This window comes from Stegostoma tigrinum, chromosome 14 (assembly GCF_030684315.1).
Source record: "Stegostoma tigrinum isolate sSteTig4 chromosome 14, sSteTig4.hap1, whole genome shotgun sequence".
NCBI classification, from domain to species: domain Eukaryota; kingdom Metazoa; phylum Chordata; class Chondrichthyes; order Orectolobiformes; family Stegostomatidae; genus Stegostoma; species Stegostoma tigrinum.
The window spans coordinates 37073464-37091726 of NC_081367.1; the positions used below are offsets into that span (position 1 = coordinate 37073464).

General features: G+C 39.3%; 1 protein-coding gene across 1 annotated transcript in view; it reads left to right on the forward strand.

Moving 5' to 3' along the window:
• usp13 (ubiquitin specific peptidase 13) overlaps positions 1-18263 on the forward strand; it is a 93352-nt gene that overhangs the window by 49052 nt on the left and 26037 nt on the right. Inside the window, exons 9-13 of the mRNA XM_048541576.2 lie at positions 2632-2703; positions 7748-7841; positions 12178-12303; positions 14978-15131; positions 17417-17591. Coding sequence (XP_048397533.1) covers positions 2632-2703; positions 7748-7841; positions 12178-12303; positions 14978-15131; positions 17417-17591 — 621 coding nt within the window. The remainder of the gene's footprint in view (positions 1-2631; positions 2704-7747; positions 7842-12177; positions 12304-14977; positions 15132-17416; positions 17592-18263) is intronic.

Here is an 18263-nt window from a genome sequence, read left to right on the forward strand (position 1 = left end):
ATACCCTGAAACTGGAAATCAGTGTTGGGAATGATGGAAATGCTTGCACCCTCAGATTGGAGCTTAGAGAGAATACTAATTGTATACATCTGTGCTTGATTTCTTTCTGATTCCTTCAGTGATTTTCACGGGGACCTCAGCCATTCGTTTGACTGAAGCTACTATGGAGATGATGTATAGTGTTGAATTTCCAAATCCTTTGTGAAGTGGCTGACTAATTCAATCATGAACTGAGGGTCATGGTCAGAGCCACTGATCGAAATGTGCTTTCAGGCACTCAACAATTTCACTGGTGGCCATTGCAGTCAGATTGTTCTGATTCCCTGTGGTCAGAATAATGGTCTATTATTACAAGATAATCAGTTCCTGAGAGAGTGAGGTGTTGTTTTCTCAGCTTCATTCATGGTCTGTCTGGGATAGCAAGTGGCATCAGTAGCTCAGTAGCTTGTTTAGCTCTGGACTTCTTACAAACACTGCACTGATTGATGTGGGCCTCAATCTCATTGTTCACATTTGGCTAATACAGCACTTGGCTTCCTCAGACTCGACTCAGTTCCTATGTAGCTTTCATGGATTCACCTTAACATTTCTCCTCTCAACTCCTTAAGGGTAATAACTCTAATTCCTTTGTACAGGATGCAGATCTTGGGCTGTCAATTCAATTCTTCAACACTTTGATCTCAGCACCACTTTGACACCCTATAAGGAGCTCACAAGGCAATAGTTTTGTTATACTGTGTCTTTTATTGAACAAACTTTAAAAATGGATGTCTGCCTCATGGTGGAGGTCCCATGGCTGTGGTTGTACAGAAAACACATGAGTACAGTATTGTATTTCTACCCCAAACAATGTGTGATAGTGTATAATTTGTTATTGTTCGCACTACTACACTATTATCACCTTACTTTGAATTGGGCAGACATGTAGCCATGCGATCTATAGATTCTTGGCACCAGCTAATGTGTGAACTAGTTGTTTCCCTTGGCAAAGAGGTGCCCAAACGTTTTTTTTCAATGTATACATTTTTTCATTTTCTCTAGTTCATTGCACTACAGCACAATTTACCACTGTGTAGCTTGATAGAATTTTAGAGTAAGATTTTTATTTCTATCCTTTTTTTTCATCTGTACATTGGCCTTGAGATCTGTCATTTTGGATTAGTGGGTGAGTTGACATCATTGGAGAAAACGTAAAGGATGGAGGGTGGGGTTATGGGCTAGATGAATTAGCATGATATAGGAGTTATAAAGGCTGGTGGTTGATACTGGAACTTGGGTTGGCATAGTGGATATGGGGTGGGGGGGGTGCGTGGGGAGCCCAGTTTGACTGGAGAGTGAGTTCACAAAGAAGGTTAGGACAATTTATGGGGGAAAGAGGGGTGTGACACACTGTGGACTGAGGATGGCCTGCAGCCAGCATCCTTTTGTTCTGGTTGTTTGGCCTGTCTTTTTGTGAACCCTGCTACCTAAGAACAAAAATCCAACCTTCGGGCCAATTTTCCCTGGTTAGGTCTGTGCATCCAGGATATATCCCATCGCTAGATTCCCAATGTTCTCGTGAAGATTGGGGCCATGCCGTCTAAAACAGATAATGTATGTTAGTTTAAATTGTGTCCCAAAAGCAAAATGAATATTGAGAAAAATAAATGGGATGAAGAAAAAGAGTGAAGTGACAGTAAAAATAATTGTAAATGGTATGTTTTTAAACCTCCACTGTACTGTCTGGAAGTGTGGTGAAGGCACATGCAATTGAACTATTGAAAAGAGCATTAAATGATTGTTTCAATTTAAATAATGTCCAGAGTCACAGGTAAAAGATTCGTACTAAGCCAGTGAAGGCACAATTGTCCAAATGCCTTCTGCACCATAACAATTAGCACTTGGCAATTAGTGGTTAGCCCTGCTGCCTGACAGTGTCAGGGACCTGGGTTCAGTTCCAGCTTTGGATGACTATGTGGAGTTTGCACATTCTCTCCCCAGTTTACTTATGTTTCTGTTGGGCACTCCAGTTTCCTCCCACAGTCCAAAAATGTATGGGTTAGGTGGATTGGCCATGCTAAATTACCCATAGTGTCCAGGAACGTGCAGTCTAGGTAGATTGGCCATGGTAAATGCAGGGTCTCAAGGAGAGGCTGGGGGAGGTTTCTGGGTGGGATGCTCTTCGAAGGGTCAGTGTGGTATCAATGGACCAAATGGCCTGTCTCTGCGCTGTTGGGATTTTGTGATTCTAAGAATTCTACAAACATTTTGAAAAAATATTAGACTCCATGTTTGTTAAATTACATTTTTAGGGCCAGGAAGTTTGATTGGATGAAATTGTCACTGATCATGCCGTTAAGACTTCATCTGCTCGTGAATGCAGCAATTTTAACAACTTCTGGTGTGTTTGGTGCAGACCCAGTGAATAAGTACCCTAGGACATGTTATTGCAGTTGTTTCTATTGATGAGGACTGTCACACAACACCTTATAGAGGAATGGCACATTTTTGATAGCAACGTCTGATTTCCATGTTTGCAGATGCCCCAAGTTGTTGTCAGATTTCCTCTGATAGTCTTCTGTTAGTCTCATCATTGTTATCTATGCAAAATCCAAACTATTACAGTGTGAATGCTGTGCCTTTGTATTACAGATATGTTGGAAATCTCCAAAGAATATTTGATTACTCCCCTCTAGATCCAACTCAAGATTTTGATACACAGATGTAAGTATTGGATTTGTAACAATACTGCTCTTGCTCAGCTGTACTCAAATGTATTTGTTAGCTGTCAATAATTTATTTCAAACAAATCTTTGCATGTTCACAATTTTGTTTGCTCTCATTAAATAAGTAATTAAAAAGAACACAGACTAATTTATAGCTCGTAAATCAGTAGAAATGTTTGGAAATTATTCTGCGTTCCACCTTTTGCAAGCTTTGCTTGATGGGTTATGAGTTCAAGTTATACTTTTGAGCTAAATATTTTTAATGTTGACTACCGACACAAATAGTTTGGGATGTCGAGTCGGATGATAGGGAAGTCAAATTTTTGAAGTATCCTTGGCTCGAAATGGCTAACTGAAGTTCTAATAGAAGCAAAATATTGTGGGCACTGGAAATCTGATCTGGAAACAGTAAGAGTTGGAATAACTGGTCTGGCAGCATCTGTGGAGAGAGAAACCATTAATGTTTGAATTGAATATGACTTGTTCAGAATTGATGGAAGGTACGACTATGATTGGTTTTATGTGTATGAGAGGGGAGAAGAACAGCCATTTGGAAGCTCAAGGCTAAAGGACAGGAGAAATTAGATTACAAAACTGTTACAAAATATTTAATCTCCACTTCAGAGATGCAACAATTAATCAAGGGTAGTTGCCATGTCTTTGCAAAGGGGGAGATCATGTTTAACAAATCTGATTGAATTTTCCAAGGACTGTCTAGAGGGGTGTAAATGAGGGTATTGTAGTTCAAGTAATCTCTGTAAGGACTTCATTATGTCTTTTGACTAGGTATCACATGGCAGACTAGTTAAGAAGCTAAGAGCCCATGGAATCCAGGGGAATCCAGTAAATTTTGTGACTGGTAGCCTGTGTCCAGTGGCGTACTACAGGATTTGGTACTGAGTCCTTTGCTCTTTGTTTGTATACTAACGGTTGAGACATAAATGTAGGAGGCATGATTTGTAAGTTCCCAGCATGAAAATTGGTGGTGTATTAAATATTGAGGAGGAAAATCTTGGACTCTCAAGGTAAAATAGATGGGCTGGTTAGATGGTCTGTACGTTGTGAACCGGAATGTAATCCTAAACAGTGTAAGATGATGCTTGGGAGGACTGAGAAGGCCAGGAGTACATATTGAATGGAAGTACCCCAGCAAGTACAGAGGATGAGAGGGACTTCACATGCATGTCCGTAGATCCATGAAGGTCGCAAAACAGGTAGATAAGATAGTTATGAAGGCATTTAGGATACCTGTTTTGTTAATGAAGCAATTGCAAACAACTAAAGGCAAGTTATGAGAGAGCTGTATATAATGTTAGGCCACAACACAATACTCTGTGCAATTCTGGTCATCGCGTTAAAGGAAGAATGTGATTGCACTTGGTGGGGGAGGTGGTGAGTAAAGGAGATTCACCAGGATATTGCCTGGGCTAGTTCAATTCAGCTATGAAGAGAGACTAGATACACTAGTTGTTTGCCTTAAAGCAGAGAAGGCTATGGACCCTTAAGTATGAAGTTATGAAAGGCATAGATAAGATCGTTGGGGAGAACTAGGAGTGGGAAGGGGTGCTCAGTTTTCAGTTAAGGAACAGGTGGTTTAGTGAGGATTTGAGGAATTTCTTTTCACCAATAGGTAGTGTGTATCTGGAAGTCACGGCCTAAAAGGCTGGTAGAGGTGGGAACCCTCAATATATGTAAGAAATATTTAGATGTGTACTTAAAACATCAAAGCATACACGGCTATTGCCCTTGTGCATGAAAAAGTGATTAGAATCGATTGAACTTTATGACCTGCAGAGACAGGATGGGCCAAATGGCCTCTTTCTGTGCTGTAATGACTCTACGATGCTAAAGGCCTCAGGATTAGTAACTGTTGTAGTGAAGCAAACAAAGCATTTACACAGTGAGTGTAAATGCCAGGATATTGAGAACAGCTTTGTGCAAAAGTAAAAAAAAATGAAAAAACAAAATGTAAAGTAGCACATGGCAAAAAGGAAAGAAAATGAGTTCTGAAATGAGAAAATGACTTCCATTCACAATGAGAAGGACAACTAAGTTCACAGGCCAGAATTGTTGAACTCCATGTTCCTATATATATAGCACGCTTTTCTCCTTTAGAATGAATTACTGTGATTCATCTTGTGTTTGTCTTACTGAGTGTAAGATGAAAAGCTTTTTTGACGTGTCTTTCTTTTCAATAATATTCAAGTTCTGTGCTGCCATGAGATTAAATTTATAATTTAATATTGGGCTTCTGAAGTGTGGGAAAATTTCATACAGCTTTTAAAAACATGAGAATAAGCATTATGCAATGATTACGTTAAATAAAATGTCAACATTATCATGGAATTTTTGTAGAAATATAGTTTCGCAAGGGAAGGCAGCATTGTAGCAATATATGATAAGAAAGTGTGGAGATGGATGAACACAGCAGGCCAAGCAGCATCTTAGGAGCACAAAAGCTGACGTTTCGGGCCTGGACCCTTCATCAGAGAAAGTTTTTTCTGATGAAGGGTCCAGGCCCAAAATGTCAGCTTTTGTGCTCCTGAGATGCTGCTTGGTCTGCTGTGTTCATCCAGCTCTACACTTTGTTATCGTGGATTCTCCAGCATCTGCAGTTCCCATTATCTCTGACCACTGTAGCAATATAAAGTGACTAGTCTGGTTATCCAGAACTGCAGTCTAATATTTTGGGGATATGGGTTTTAATCCCACCATGGGAGATAGCAAAATTTGAAGTCATTAAAAACTTTGAGATAAACAACTGGCCTAATGGCTACATTGTAAAAACCCATTTGCTTTAGGGAAGGACATCTGGCATCCTTACCTGGTTTGGCCTACACATGAGTCCAGATCCACAGCAGTTTGACTCTTGACTGTTCTCTGGGCTATATTGGATGGGCAGTAAATGCTGGCCTAACAAGTGAAATCAACTTCCTATAAACTGATATTGTAAAAACAAACTATGAAAAATCTAAATACTACTTGTTGAAAGTCATTTCTGATGACTTGACAACATCGGCATAATTCTTTCAATATTTCCTTTCTTGAGGAAAATGCCACCATTTATCTTTTTCAGCTTGCTTGTGATATAATAGGGATCAATGCAGCTGTGATCACTTGACATTCATCATAAATTTTACTGCAAACAAATCAAAGAATAGCTATAATGCAGAATGAGACTATTTGACCCGATATGTCATTGCTGACTCTTTGAAAGAGCAACTCAGTTAGTCCCACTCGCCTCCCTTTTCACCATAATTCTCTCCTAGTAGTTGTCCTGTTTGTTTTAGAAAGTCCTGATTCATTAGCATTCAAAACTTACTTATTTTTCACTCTTGATGGAAGCACCAGGAATAAATCATAAAAATTTGTTGGGAATGCAGCCTTTTTTAAATCCACGGTGGTGTACAAATGATGTGATCACAAATGATCACAGATTTTGGTCCCAGATCTAAATGACTGAGATTTATTATTTTGCTTGTTTCATTTGCCTTTCGCAATTGCTCCACTGGGTGAAGCATGATACAGACTAAATACAGAGTCATTGAGCTGTACAGCATGGAAACAGACTCTTCGGTCACACACGTCCATGCTGACCAGATATCCAATATAAATCTTGTCCTATTTGCCAGCATTTGGCCCATATCCCACTAAACTTTCCTATTCATGTAACTATCCAGATGCCTTTTAAATGTTGTAATTGTCCCTTCCTCCACAACTTCCTCTGGCAGCTCATTCCATAACATGCACCATCCTCTCTATGAAAAAATTGCCCCTTAGGTCCCTTTTAAAACTTGCCCCTCTCACCATAAACCTATGCCCTCTAATTTTGGACTCCATTACCCTGGGGAAAAGACCTTCACTATTCACCCTATCCGTGCCACTCAGGATTTTATAAACTTCAATAAGGTCAACCATCTGCATCTGATGCTGCAGGAAAACACCCCCAGCCTAATCAGCTTCTCCCGAAAGCTCAAATCCTCCACCTTGGCAATATCTAGACTGGCTTGTATGAGTCTCAGTCACAACTCACTAACATTTTAAAAAATTCCGCAGTTTCAGTAGTTTGTCACCCAAATGTGCCATGACCTATTTGCTTCTTTAAGGTTTTAGAGTAGATTTGTAGCTGATGTTGTGGTTGGTTGGCTCGCCGAGCTGGTTTGTTGTTTCACAGACGTTTCATTACTGTGCTGGGTAACATCCTCAGTGCAGCTTCTGATGAAGTACCATTGTGATTTCCCGCCTGGTATTTTAACTCTGGTGTCCGTTGAGCTGGATTGCCTCACTTCCGGTTTTCCTTCGCAGTGGAGTGTGTGTGGGGCTGAGCTCTGTGTATTTGTTGAAGGCTTTCTTCATGGAGTACCAGGAAGGAAATTAACAACAAGGGCACACGAACATCAATTGGCTACAAAAAGACATGACAAATACTCACCTCTATCCACATGGATAAGGAGAACCACCAATTCAACTGGGCCAATACTGAGATCCTGGGACAAACAAAACAGAAGCAAGCACGGGAGTTCCGAGAAGCGTGGTGCTCCACGAAGAAAGCCAGAAACCGGAAGTGAGGTAATAATGAAAGGTGGGAAACACACCGATGCTTCATCAGAAGCTGCACTGATGATATTACCCAGCAGGGTAATGAAACGCCTGCGAAACAACGAACCAGCTCGGTGAGCCAACCAACTACAACTATTTACATGTTACCTGACCTACTCCCTGCTTTTATCAATGCCATTTCGGAATTTATTCCACTTTTTTTAACACTCTGCTTGGAATCTTCATGGACCTTATACTTGGATTCTTAAAAATCAAAATGGCTTTGCATCTTTTACAAGTGGTTAATGCAGTAATTGGTGTACTGCATTCACGGCAGCCTCAGAATTTTGGAACATGGGTGCATTCACGTGAAATAAATATTGTGTACCGTTGTTTTGCATTGGAGACAATGTTTGAAAATAGTATTATAAATAACAAAACAAGATGAGAAAATGTATGTTTGCTGTAGATAATTGAACTGAGCATTCCAAACATTTATACAGGGCCAAACTAGGTCATGGACTTCTCTCAGGCCAGTACTCCAGACCTCCAATGAAATCAGAGGTGATTGAACAAGTGATGAAAGAAGAATACAAGGTATTTGATTGCCTGTGTGTGTCAGCTTGATACCTACATCTGTCAGAGATGATGTGCAGAAAAAATGTCAGTAACTGGTTTCAAACCATATAGTATTGAATGGTAGTAATGCTAAGGGGAGAATGTTGTGTGCCATTGACATAACTTTAGGCCCATCAAAGGCATGCTAAACTTCATGCAAGCAGTTCTACTTTCAGTCTTCCGAATAGTGATGGCACTCCACACTTGAGGTAACAAAGTCTCTGGAATTTATTTTAAAGATTTTTGTAAGGAACTTGTGGGAAACCTTAAAAGGCAAAAATACTCCATCCTTCTGCAGCACATTTAGTACAACTACATTAGAGACACAGTAGAAGGACTGGAAATTGGTGTTCAGTTGACTGACATTGGGGATTCTGTTTCACCTTCTAACTAGTGGAGACTCCATCTACCAATTAGAGGGTTCAGGGCAAGATTGGAACTCCGTGTGTTAGAACGAGTAACCAATACAGGATTGGCAACTGGTGTGCTCAGTGACAATTGTTAAACTACACTGTTGAAAGTGCACATGGGCTTCACCTGAGAGTCAGGTTACAACTGTTACCTAGGTGAATCCTGTAAGTGATTCCCAATCTAAAAAGAAAACTTTTCTTTTTGAGGAGGACAGGAATGTTAAACTGACTACTGTCCTTGAAAGCACATTGTACACTATGCGTTAAAGTTCTGAGGCAGGTAGATATCCAAGATACACTCTGGAATGCTCCGGCTCAGAAAAGCTCCTGAAACCTCTGACGGAGGCTCTCTGAATAGGATCCAGATGTAATTGCTGGGATCATTTCCCATAGATCTTTTAAGAACTCTGGGCATTTTGGAGGTTAACCGTGTAAAGTTTCCTATCTGGCAGCATTCTCACAATCAATGACTTATTTTAACTGCAAATATATCACTTTGACAGCTGTTTTAATTAGTGAATTTTAAGTCACAATGCCATTTCTATTTTTAATTGTTGAACATATCCTTCCACACTGAACATGATGAAGTATGAACCTGAGTCTCTGGAAGTTTTGACTGAAATGACACCTTTTCCTTGTGTAGAGGTATATCATTTGATTGATGCTTGTTCCCATCTGTGTTCCCTTTTTTTCTTCATTAGTTGATTTGGGTTCTTAGCTTATTTGCTGTAAACTAATGAAGTGTCAGCTGGGTTAGATCAGTTGGCTGGATGACAGGTTTGCAATGAAGAGTGACGCTAACGTTGTGGATTCAGTTCCTGCATGGCCGAGGTTACCATGAAGGATTCTCATTTTCAACCTCTCCCCTCACCTGAGGTGTGGTGACTCTCAGGTTAAACAACTACCAGTTTTCTGTCTCTAATGAGATAGCAGCGCTGTGGTCTGGTAAGACTATGACAACTAGATTTACAGAAATATTGAGGCAAATGATTGATTATTTATGAAAGTAACTTTGTCAAGTTTTTGGGAATAAAATTAATGTGACCAAATGTTGTTAGAGGGTGAAACTAGCAAGATATAATGAATTGCAGTGGAAATAATTATATTGATGTCATGTATAGTGAATAAAAACAATTTCTTGACCATGGGATTTGTATTCTAACTTTGAGGTCCCTTAAATTGGTGCCATATTTGGAACAACTACACATTTAAAAAGAATTTCAATAAGTGGCTATTGTCATACTTGGTTTGAATAACACTGTAATTTAGTCACTTTATGTTGGAGTCACGTGGAAATAGTCTTATTCTGCTTCACTTTGGAGTTATGTTGGGCTGCGACACTTGATTTCCATTCAACGTTTACCTTCATTGTCAGATGTTTTGCACTTTAGGTTGATGCTAAATTTGTGGAGTGTGATCACATGCTGATTCTAATCTTTTGACATTTAACAGCTTTATGAACATGAAGAAGGTCGGTCAGTGCATGAAACAATCCCTCTGTAATGTGTTGGATTTCTATTTTGGTTTCCATTTCACATTTCTGGGCCTGTGTTTGAACTTGCAATTGTGCTCTGAGGAGTAGGGCTAGTATAAGGTTGGGAGATTTGGGCAAATTGACTTCCTGGCTATTTCACAGAATTTAACTGCAGGGCCTCTTTATCTGGGATTCCTGTTTGCAGGAAGTTGAATGATTGGAGGTTTTTTGCACTGGATGTTGTCTTCGTAGGGTCAAGCTCTCGGACAGGTGGGGAGAGTGTGATCATAGGGAAATAGGAAGATTGTATGTGGGGAGAGAGTAAGGGGTGTGTGTCTAAATCATAGGAAGATACAGATTATGGGGTGGGGAAGAATTGATGGTGTTTCATGAGGAGCAGACAGTGTTTGGAGTAAGGTGGGACATGGTGTCAGACTTCAGGAGTTGGTATGAATGAACTTGTTGGGTTTGCATGAAACCCTCTCACTCCTCTTGACCCATAAATCAGCAAGGTTTGGAGGGGATTTGAGGAAAAGCTTTTTCACCCAAACTAAAATGGGCAATGGACATAACTTTTATATATGGCTTAAAATGGAAAAATATACTAATACTGCATCTGACATGAAGAGTTGAGAAATGCCGCACTAAATAATGAAGCATGATTTTAAATGCTCTTACACAGAGTTCCCTGGGGTGAAAAGTGTTAGAACTAAGACTTGAGACTCCAAATAGAATGCAGCCTAAATAATTCAAAAAAGAAAATTGAACACAAAACTGCCAGAAGAAATTATGAAGTATTTAATTATCCAGTGTTTAAATAGATGTGTGAACTATTAAAATTTACAAATCATTTGCAACAAGCAGAGAGCACTGTGCTGTGAAATTCCCAAGGCTCGCACTGCATTGCATAATACATGTGTGGAGATTCATCACTTGTGCAAGCACAAGACTGAACATTTCTAATGAGAAGAAGCTGCACATGTGCAATAAAGAGGCATACATTGAAACAGTTGTTAAACTGGCCTGTCTGCCTGGACCCGTTTCCATATTAGCATGGATTTTAATGTGAATGTTTTTGGAGTTTTTTTACTTATACCACCTATATCTTAGAGTTTAATAAGAAGTGGATAAGCTGATTGTCAAATGAGGTGATTCTTCTGCTAATTCAGTCAGTGAAACATCTGAACCCAAAGAAAAAAAAACTGTTCAGTGACGTTAGATGATGTGGAGGTGCCAGTGTTGAACTGGAGTGGACAAGGTCAGAAATCACGTGACACTCAATTATAGTCCAACAGGTTTGTTGGATATTGTAAGCTTTCAGAGTGCTGCTCCTTCATCAGATGAAGTGGGGGGAACCACACCAGCTTAGAATTTATAGGGAGAGAGAGCAAATGATGTGAGGGAGTGTCATCCTTCCCTTGCTATTCAGTTGCACACACATTGTCTGACACTTTTGATCGCCTGAAAAGACTTGTTATTTAGCCTGTTGACACTCTGCTCACACCATTTGTACTATATTTTGCTCTCTCTGCCTATAAATTGTGAGCTGGTGTTCTTCCTTCCACTTCACCTGATGAAGGAGAGCTTGTGAAAGCTTGTGATTCCAAATAAACCTGTTGACTATAACCTGGTGTCATGTGACTTTTGATAGTGACAATATGCTGAGAGCCATCTGGCCTCCTGCTGTACCTCCATTTGAAATCCCATCCCTTTGACAAATTCATTTAACAACTCCCACAAAGATGTTCATCCCCTTCCAGTTCAGGTACAACCTGTCAGATTGTACAGATCCCATCTTCCCCAGGAACTAATCCAGTGATCCAGGAATCCAAAGCACTCCTTGCTATTCCAACTCTTCTGGCCCACATTTAGAACATTGAACATTACAGCACAGTACAGGCCCTTCGGCCCTCGATGTTGTGCCGACCTGTCATACCGATCTCAGTCCATCTAACCTACACTATTCCATGTACGTCCATATGCTTGTCCAATCATCTGATCCAAGACCGTTTTCCTAGGCCTAAGACAAAGCAGGATTGGTGGCGCTGGACTATTTCAAACAACCCCTACCCAGTACCACAAACCGGTAGATGTGTCAAAAATCATAAGTTACTGGGAGTGGTCCTCAGGAAAAATACCGCAACATGGAGGTAAATTTTGAAACTCAGCCTTAATGTACACATTGGTACTGTTTAGTTTGACAATGATTGACTGGTGGTCAGGACTATTTAGGTAGTTGAGTGACAATCTGTTCTTTCTACTGGTATTAATATTTCACAAGAACATAGGAATAAGAATAAGCTACATGCGTCTGTTCCACCATTTAGTTACATCATGCTGGCCTGTACCATCATTTCTTTTACCCTTTTTTGTTTCATACTGCTGAGATTTGAGATACTAACAAGTTATTGATTCTTTTTGTTAACTGCAGCCTCACCCACAAGGGCTCGTGCCCAGAATGTTTAAAGCATTAATTGGAAAAGGACATCCAGAATTTTCATCGAATCGGCAGCAGGATGCGTTAGAATTTTTTCTACACTTGATCAATCTTATTAATGTAAGTCACTGAAAGGTAGTAATTGTTTGTAATTTTCTTAGTTTTCAAGTGTTGGTTTCAGTAGGTTACATGTGGATATTGCCTAGTCTTCTCTTGATGGATAGCTCTATTTACAGAAGAAAGAAATGGATTTCTTAGTAGATCAAACAAGATGCCAACTTTATCTACAACAACTTTGCGCTCAGTTATGACACAACTTTCAATCTTGGTCCCTTTTTCCATGAAATCTTCTAGAAACTAGACTCGACTAACTTTCAATCTCATATAAAGTGTGATTTATCTGTTCCACATTGTCCCTACTGAACCTTCGGTTCCTGCAAAGGGAACATTTTTCTGGAAACGCATGCAAATGAAAAATGCTGTGATTTAGAATTAGTTTTCATAAAATGCTTCTTTATTTTGACACCATATGTAACTTTATATAGGAATAATGTATTTCCTTTCAAAACAAAAACTATATTGTATGCAAACCCATACAAATGTATGATAAAGCAATCTATTTGAAAAAAACAAGCATGCTTCAACGACCATATTGGATTCTTCAAGGGTCTTTTGTGATATGAGATGGCTCAAGAACTTTGGGTCACCTCTGAAAAATTTAACCAGTCAGTCGGCATACAATCTGTGCATACCTTTGTATCATTGCAATGCTGGACTTTTCAGTATTACCATGCTGTTTGTTATTTAGAAGATGAAATTTTACTGTCCAAAATGTTAGTCGAAGTTTTCTTTTAAGAAGTGAATCTAAATGGTTAACAATAAATTTATTTGAAGGAACAAGGTTCACTTAAGGAAGTAAACTGGAGGTTTAGGCACATCATGTCTGAATAGTCTGAATTCTCAAAAAGAATATGGCATAGTTGTTGCTGAGATTGACTTTCACAAGGGATTTGATAAAACACTGTATACCAGATTTATTGTGAAATAGAAGCACATCAAATGAATGGTGGCAACTAGGCTGCATGCTTACTGAAATGATAAGAGACAGAGAGTACTGATGAATGGATGTTTTTCTGACTAGAGAAAGAAACTAGATTGAAAGATCAGAATAAAAGAGTGCAAATTTAAGACTGAGAAAAGGAGGAATTTCTTGTCTCAGGATTGAGAGTCTTTGGAACTCTTCACTACAGAGAGCTGTGGGGACAGAGTCCTTATGTATATTTAAAGCTGAGATTGGTAGACTCTTGATCAGTAGGAGAATCAAGGGTTGTGGGGAAAATGCAAGAAAGTGGGTGTGAGGCATATTGGGTGCTTATCGAGGGGCAGAACAGTCTCAAGAGGCCAAGTGGCTCCTGTTCCTATTTCTTCTTCCTATGATTGGCATCATGACACAAAGCTTTTATTGTTTTGCATTAATGATCTGGATTTGGGTATAAGGAATTCAGTTTGAAATTTGCTAATGATTTAAAACTTGTCATCTTGGAAAACAGTAAGAGGGACAGTAGCAGGCTTCAGGAGAATGTGGGTAGACTGATGAAAAAGTCGATATACAGGAGGCTCGCCAGTACCTTGAGAAAAGACAATTATGGATGTGCAAGAAATGCTGATGAAGCCAGAGATTCCCACAGCTCATGACTGAATGAAAAGAGATGCAATGTGAATAAGTGTGGCATTTAGGAGGACAACAGTGGAAGGCTGAGAGTTCTAAATAGTTACGGAGATAGTAAGAACTGCCGATGCTGGAAAATCTGAGATAACAAGGTGTAGCGCTGAATGAACACAGCAGGCCAAGCAGCATCTTAGGAGCAGATGCTGCTTGGCCTGCTGTGTTCGTTCAACTCCACACTTTGTTATCTTGGAATCTCCAGCAGTTGCAGTTCCCATTATCTCTGATACAATTTTAACCTCACTGCGAAGCATCAGAGGAGCAGTTATTTTGAAGACGATGCAAGAAAAGGGTGCATATTCATAAATCCTTGAAGGGGAAAAGTTGAGGTTATGAAAGCACAAGAGACGCTTCATTTTATAAATAGGGACTATTAAATACAAAACAAGGACCCATGACCTTTACAAATAAGGGATGAGGCCTCAGTTTGATTAATGCCTATAGTTCTTTTCAGTGAGCTTTAGGAGGGAATTTTTAGTGTCTTGGAGAAGCTGCAAAAGAGGCTTACCAGTCTGGTTTCAGAGAGAAGGGACTTCGGTTGTATGGAGAGATTGGACCAGCTGAGATTCTCTCCTTAAAGCAGAGAATGTTAAGTGTAGTCCTAGTAGTGATATTCAAAATGAGGCATGTTTTGATGAACGAGTAAGAAAAGATTGTATCCTCTGGCAAATGTCAGTAACCAGGGTTAAGTAGTTGATGAGCAAACAAGAGGGAAAATTAAGAATATTCTTTTTTTTCAGAAATGGTTGTTAACATCTGGAATGTACCAGTGAAGTAGTAGTGAAAACAAATTCCATTATATTATTCAAAAAGAATTAAAAATGTACTTAAAAGGACTAAATTTATGGGGTCATAGGGAGAAATCTGAGCTATAAGACTAAATTGAACAACTGTTTCAAAGATCTGATGTGGTATGATCGACTTCCTGTACTACAAGATTTTAAGATTTTACTTTTAAACAATATTTGTATTTGGATTGAGAATCTTCCTCCATTAAAATGTGCTGCTGATTTTTCTGAAATTAAAGCCTTTTAAATTCAGTGCTCTTATGAATTTTTTGCATCCCAGAGAAACAACAACGGATCAGATGATCCCAGTGAAGTCTTTCGTTTTATGGTAGAAGACCGGGTCCAGTGTTGCCAGTCCAGGAAAGTCAAGTACAAACAGAGAGTGGACTATATCATGCAACTTCCTATTGTCCTGGAGGCTGCTAGTAATAAAGGTGCATATTGTATTTTCTCATCTTTATGTCCAACTTAGAGGAGCCAATGGGAAAACTACAGGGGGTACCAATGATTTAATAGTTCTCTGCCCACTAAACTCACAGTGCCAAAGGACTTTCTAATGACTGCATTTTGTTTTTGACAAGATTTGGGACAAAATAATTATGGTTATGTTTTTAAAAGGGGGTACCAATGATTTAATAGTTCTCTGCCCACTAAACTCACAGTGCCAAAGGACTCTCTAATGACTGCATTTTGTTTTTGACAAGATTTGGGACAAAATAATTATGGTTATGTTTTTAAAAGAATATCTAACAATATAAAACTGGAATAAGTTTGAAATAGTGGTGTTTGATTTTTTTTCTCTAATGTATGAATGTTTGTTTAGCCAAGACTGATTTACAGAAAATACTGTTTAGACATGTCTGGATTTCTTCTACTTATTCAAAATAACTTTTATATAATAACCCGTGCCAGCTTAAAAGTAACTGTAGAATATTGTGTCCTGCAGTCATTATGTGATGGTGATTTGCAGTGGTACTTGTGTAATTAAAACATCTAGTTGCTCCACAATCTGAATTCATATTGTTAACTTAAAGAATTACAGAAATAACCCATAGAAATGACTGATGTTTTTGCCAGTGCATTTTTTTTCCTGCTTGTGCATTATCTGGGTTCCTCCCTTTTGAGTTGCAGAATCCACTTGAGTATTCAATGTGGAGCAATGTCAACATGGCAGTAGCTGACCCCTCTCTGTAATTTAGAACACTTTAGCAGACTGTCACAACAGGTCAGAACTTTTATCCTGCAAATATTCAGTCTGGTGGAGAATTTGTGTCATCTGAGGATTTGCTATGATGGGTCCACTGCTGTTTGTCACTTTTATAAATGACCTGGATGAGGGCGTAGAAGAATGGGTTAGTAAATTTGCAGATGACACTAAGGTCGGTGGAGTTGTATAGAAGAATGCTGCATTGGATTATAGTAATAGTTAAAGATTCCTTTACTTTGAGACAGCTAGACATAGAACATAGAACATAACAGCACAGTACAGGCCCTTCAGCCCTCGCTGTTGTGCCGACCTGTCATACCGATTTGAAGCCCATCTAACCTACACTATTCCATGTACGTCCACATGCTTGTCCAATGATGACTTAAATGTACTTAAAGTTGGTGAATCTACTACCGTTGCAGGCAAAATGTTCCATTCCCTTACTACTCTCTGAGTAAAGAAACTACCTCTGACATCTGTCCTATATCTTTCACCCCTCAATTTAAAGCTATGCCCCCTCGTGCTTGCCGTCACCATCCTAGGAAAAAGGCTCTCCCTATCCACCCTATCTAACCCTCTGATTATCTTATATGTCTCAATTAAGTCACCTCTCAACCTTCTTCTCTCTAATGAAAACAGCCTCAAGTCCCTCAGCCTTTCCAATAAGACCTTCCCTCCATACCAGGCAACATTCTAGTAAATCTCCTCTGCACCCTTTCCAAAGCTTCCACATCCTTCATATAATGCGGTGACCAGTACTGTACGCAATACTCCAAGTGCGGCCGCACCAGAGTTTTGTATAGCTGCAGCATAACCTCTTGGTTCCGGAACTCGATCCCTCTATTAATAAAAGCTAAAACACTGTATGCCTTCTTAACAGCCCTGTCAACCTGGGTGGCAACTTTCAAGGATCTGAGTACATGGACACTGAGATTTCTCTGCTCATCTACACTACCAAGAATCTTACCATTAACCCAGTACTTTGCCTTCCGGTTACTCCTACCAAAGTGCATCACCTCACACTTGTCCGCATTAAACTCCATTTGCCACCTCTCAGCCCAGCTCTGCAGCTTATCTATGTCTCTCTGCAACCTACAGCATCCTTCGTCACTATCCACAACTCCACCGACCTTAGTGTTGTCTGCAAATTTACTAACCCATCCTTCTATGCCCTCATCCAGGTCATTTATAAAAATGACAAACAGCAGTGGACCCAACACCGACCCTTGCGGTACACCACTAGTAACTTTCTCCAGGATGAACATTTCCCATCAACTACCACCCTCTGTCTTCTTTCAGCAAGCCAATTTCCGATCCAAACTGCTATATCACCCACAATCCCATTCCAACACATTTTGTACAATAGACTTGAGATTCATTTCAGACTGCATACTAAAATATAAGGGAATACCTCGAATTATGATTGAAACATCAAGTAACATTATTTGTGAATGTTTTATACTATGTAATTTTTCACTACAAATTTTAAAAAATAATAATGCTGTTCTGTAGAGGAGCTTTTAGCATATGATTTGAGGAGGAGAGAGGCTGAGATAGCAAAGAGACAGTTACGAGAAGTTGTCCGTGCCAAGATTCCATTTAGTGCCTGCCTTCAAGCTTTTCAAGAGCCAGAAAATGTCACTGACTTCTGGAGCAGCGCTCTCCAAGCAAAGTCAGCAGCAATAAAGTATGTGGAATTTTGAAAAATATGATTATTGGTACTGACTAATGAAGTGGGATTTCTGTAATGCTGAAGATTTTAAAATAATGCATTCACTGATCATACTTACACACTATAATTATAGTACATACTTGGACATGGACAGCAGAAATATTTTCCTGTTCTCGTCCAATGGCAGTTACTATACCAAATAATTCTTACAGTTTGATTTGAGTGTAACACAATATTGATGAAGATTGTAGGTATTGTTCCTCTGAACTGTGTAATAACCAGCTGAAACAAATGAGCTCTATTGTTGTTTGCTCAAAAGTCTTGTTTATTCCAGAAAATAGGAGAACCACGGGTTGGGGCTGATTCTGTCTGTTCTTTCTATTAAGGAATAGTAATCATCTTCTTTTCATAAAGGAAAGCAACACAGAAGGAAATGTTTGCAGATAGAGGGAGTAGACAGACAGTCTTTTTTTTGCAGTGAGCTTAAATTCAGTACAGCAGTCTCTTCCATACATTTCTCCAGAAATATACAGGTTAGATTTAAAACTAAAATGTCTTACTTTGGTTTGTTAACTTTCTTAGTCTTGCATAGGTAGGTCAGCTCCTCTGTGGATGAAATCTGAACATAAAGCTACCCATTCAGAAAAAACACAATGCTATACATTAGGGCAGCATGGTGGCTCAGTG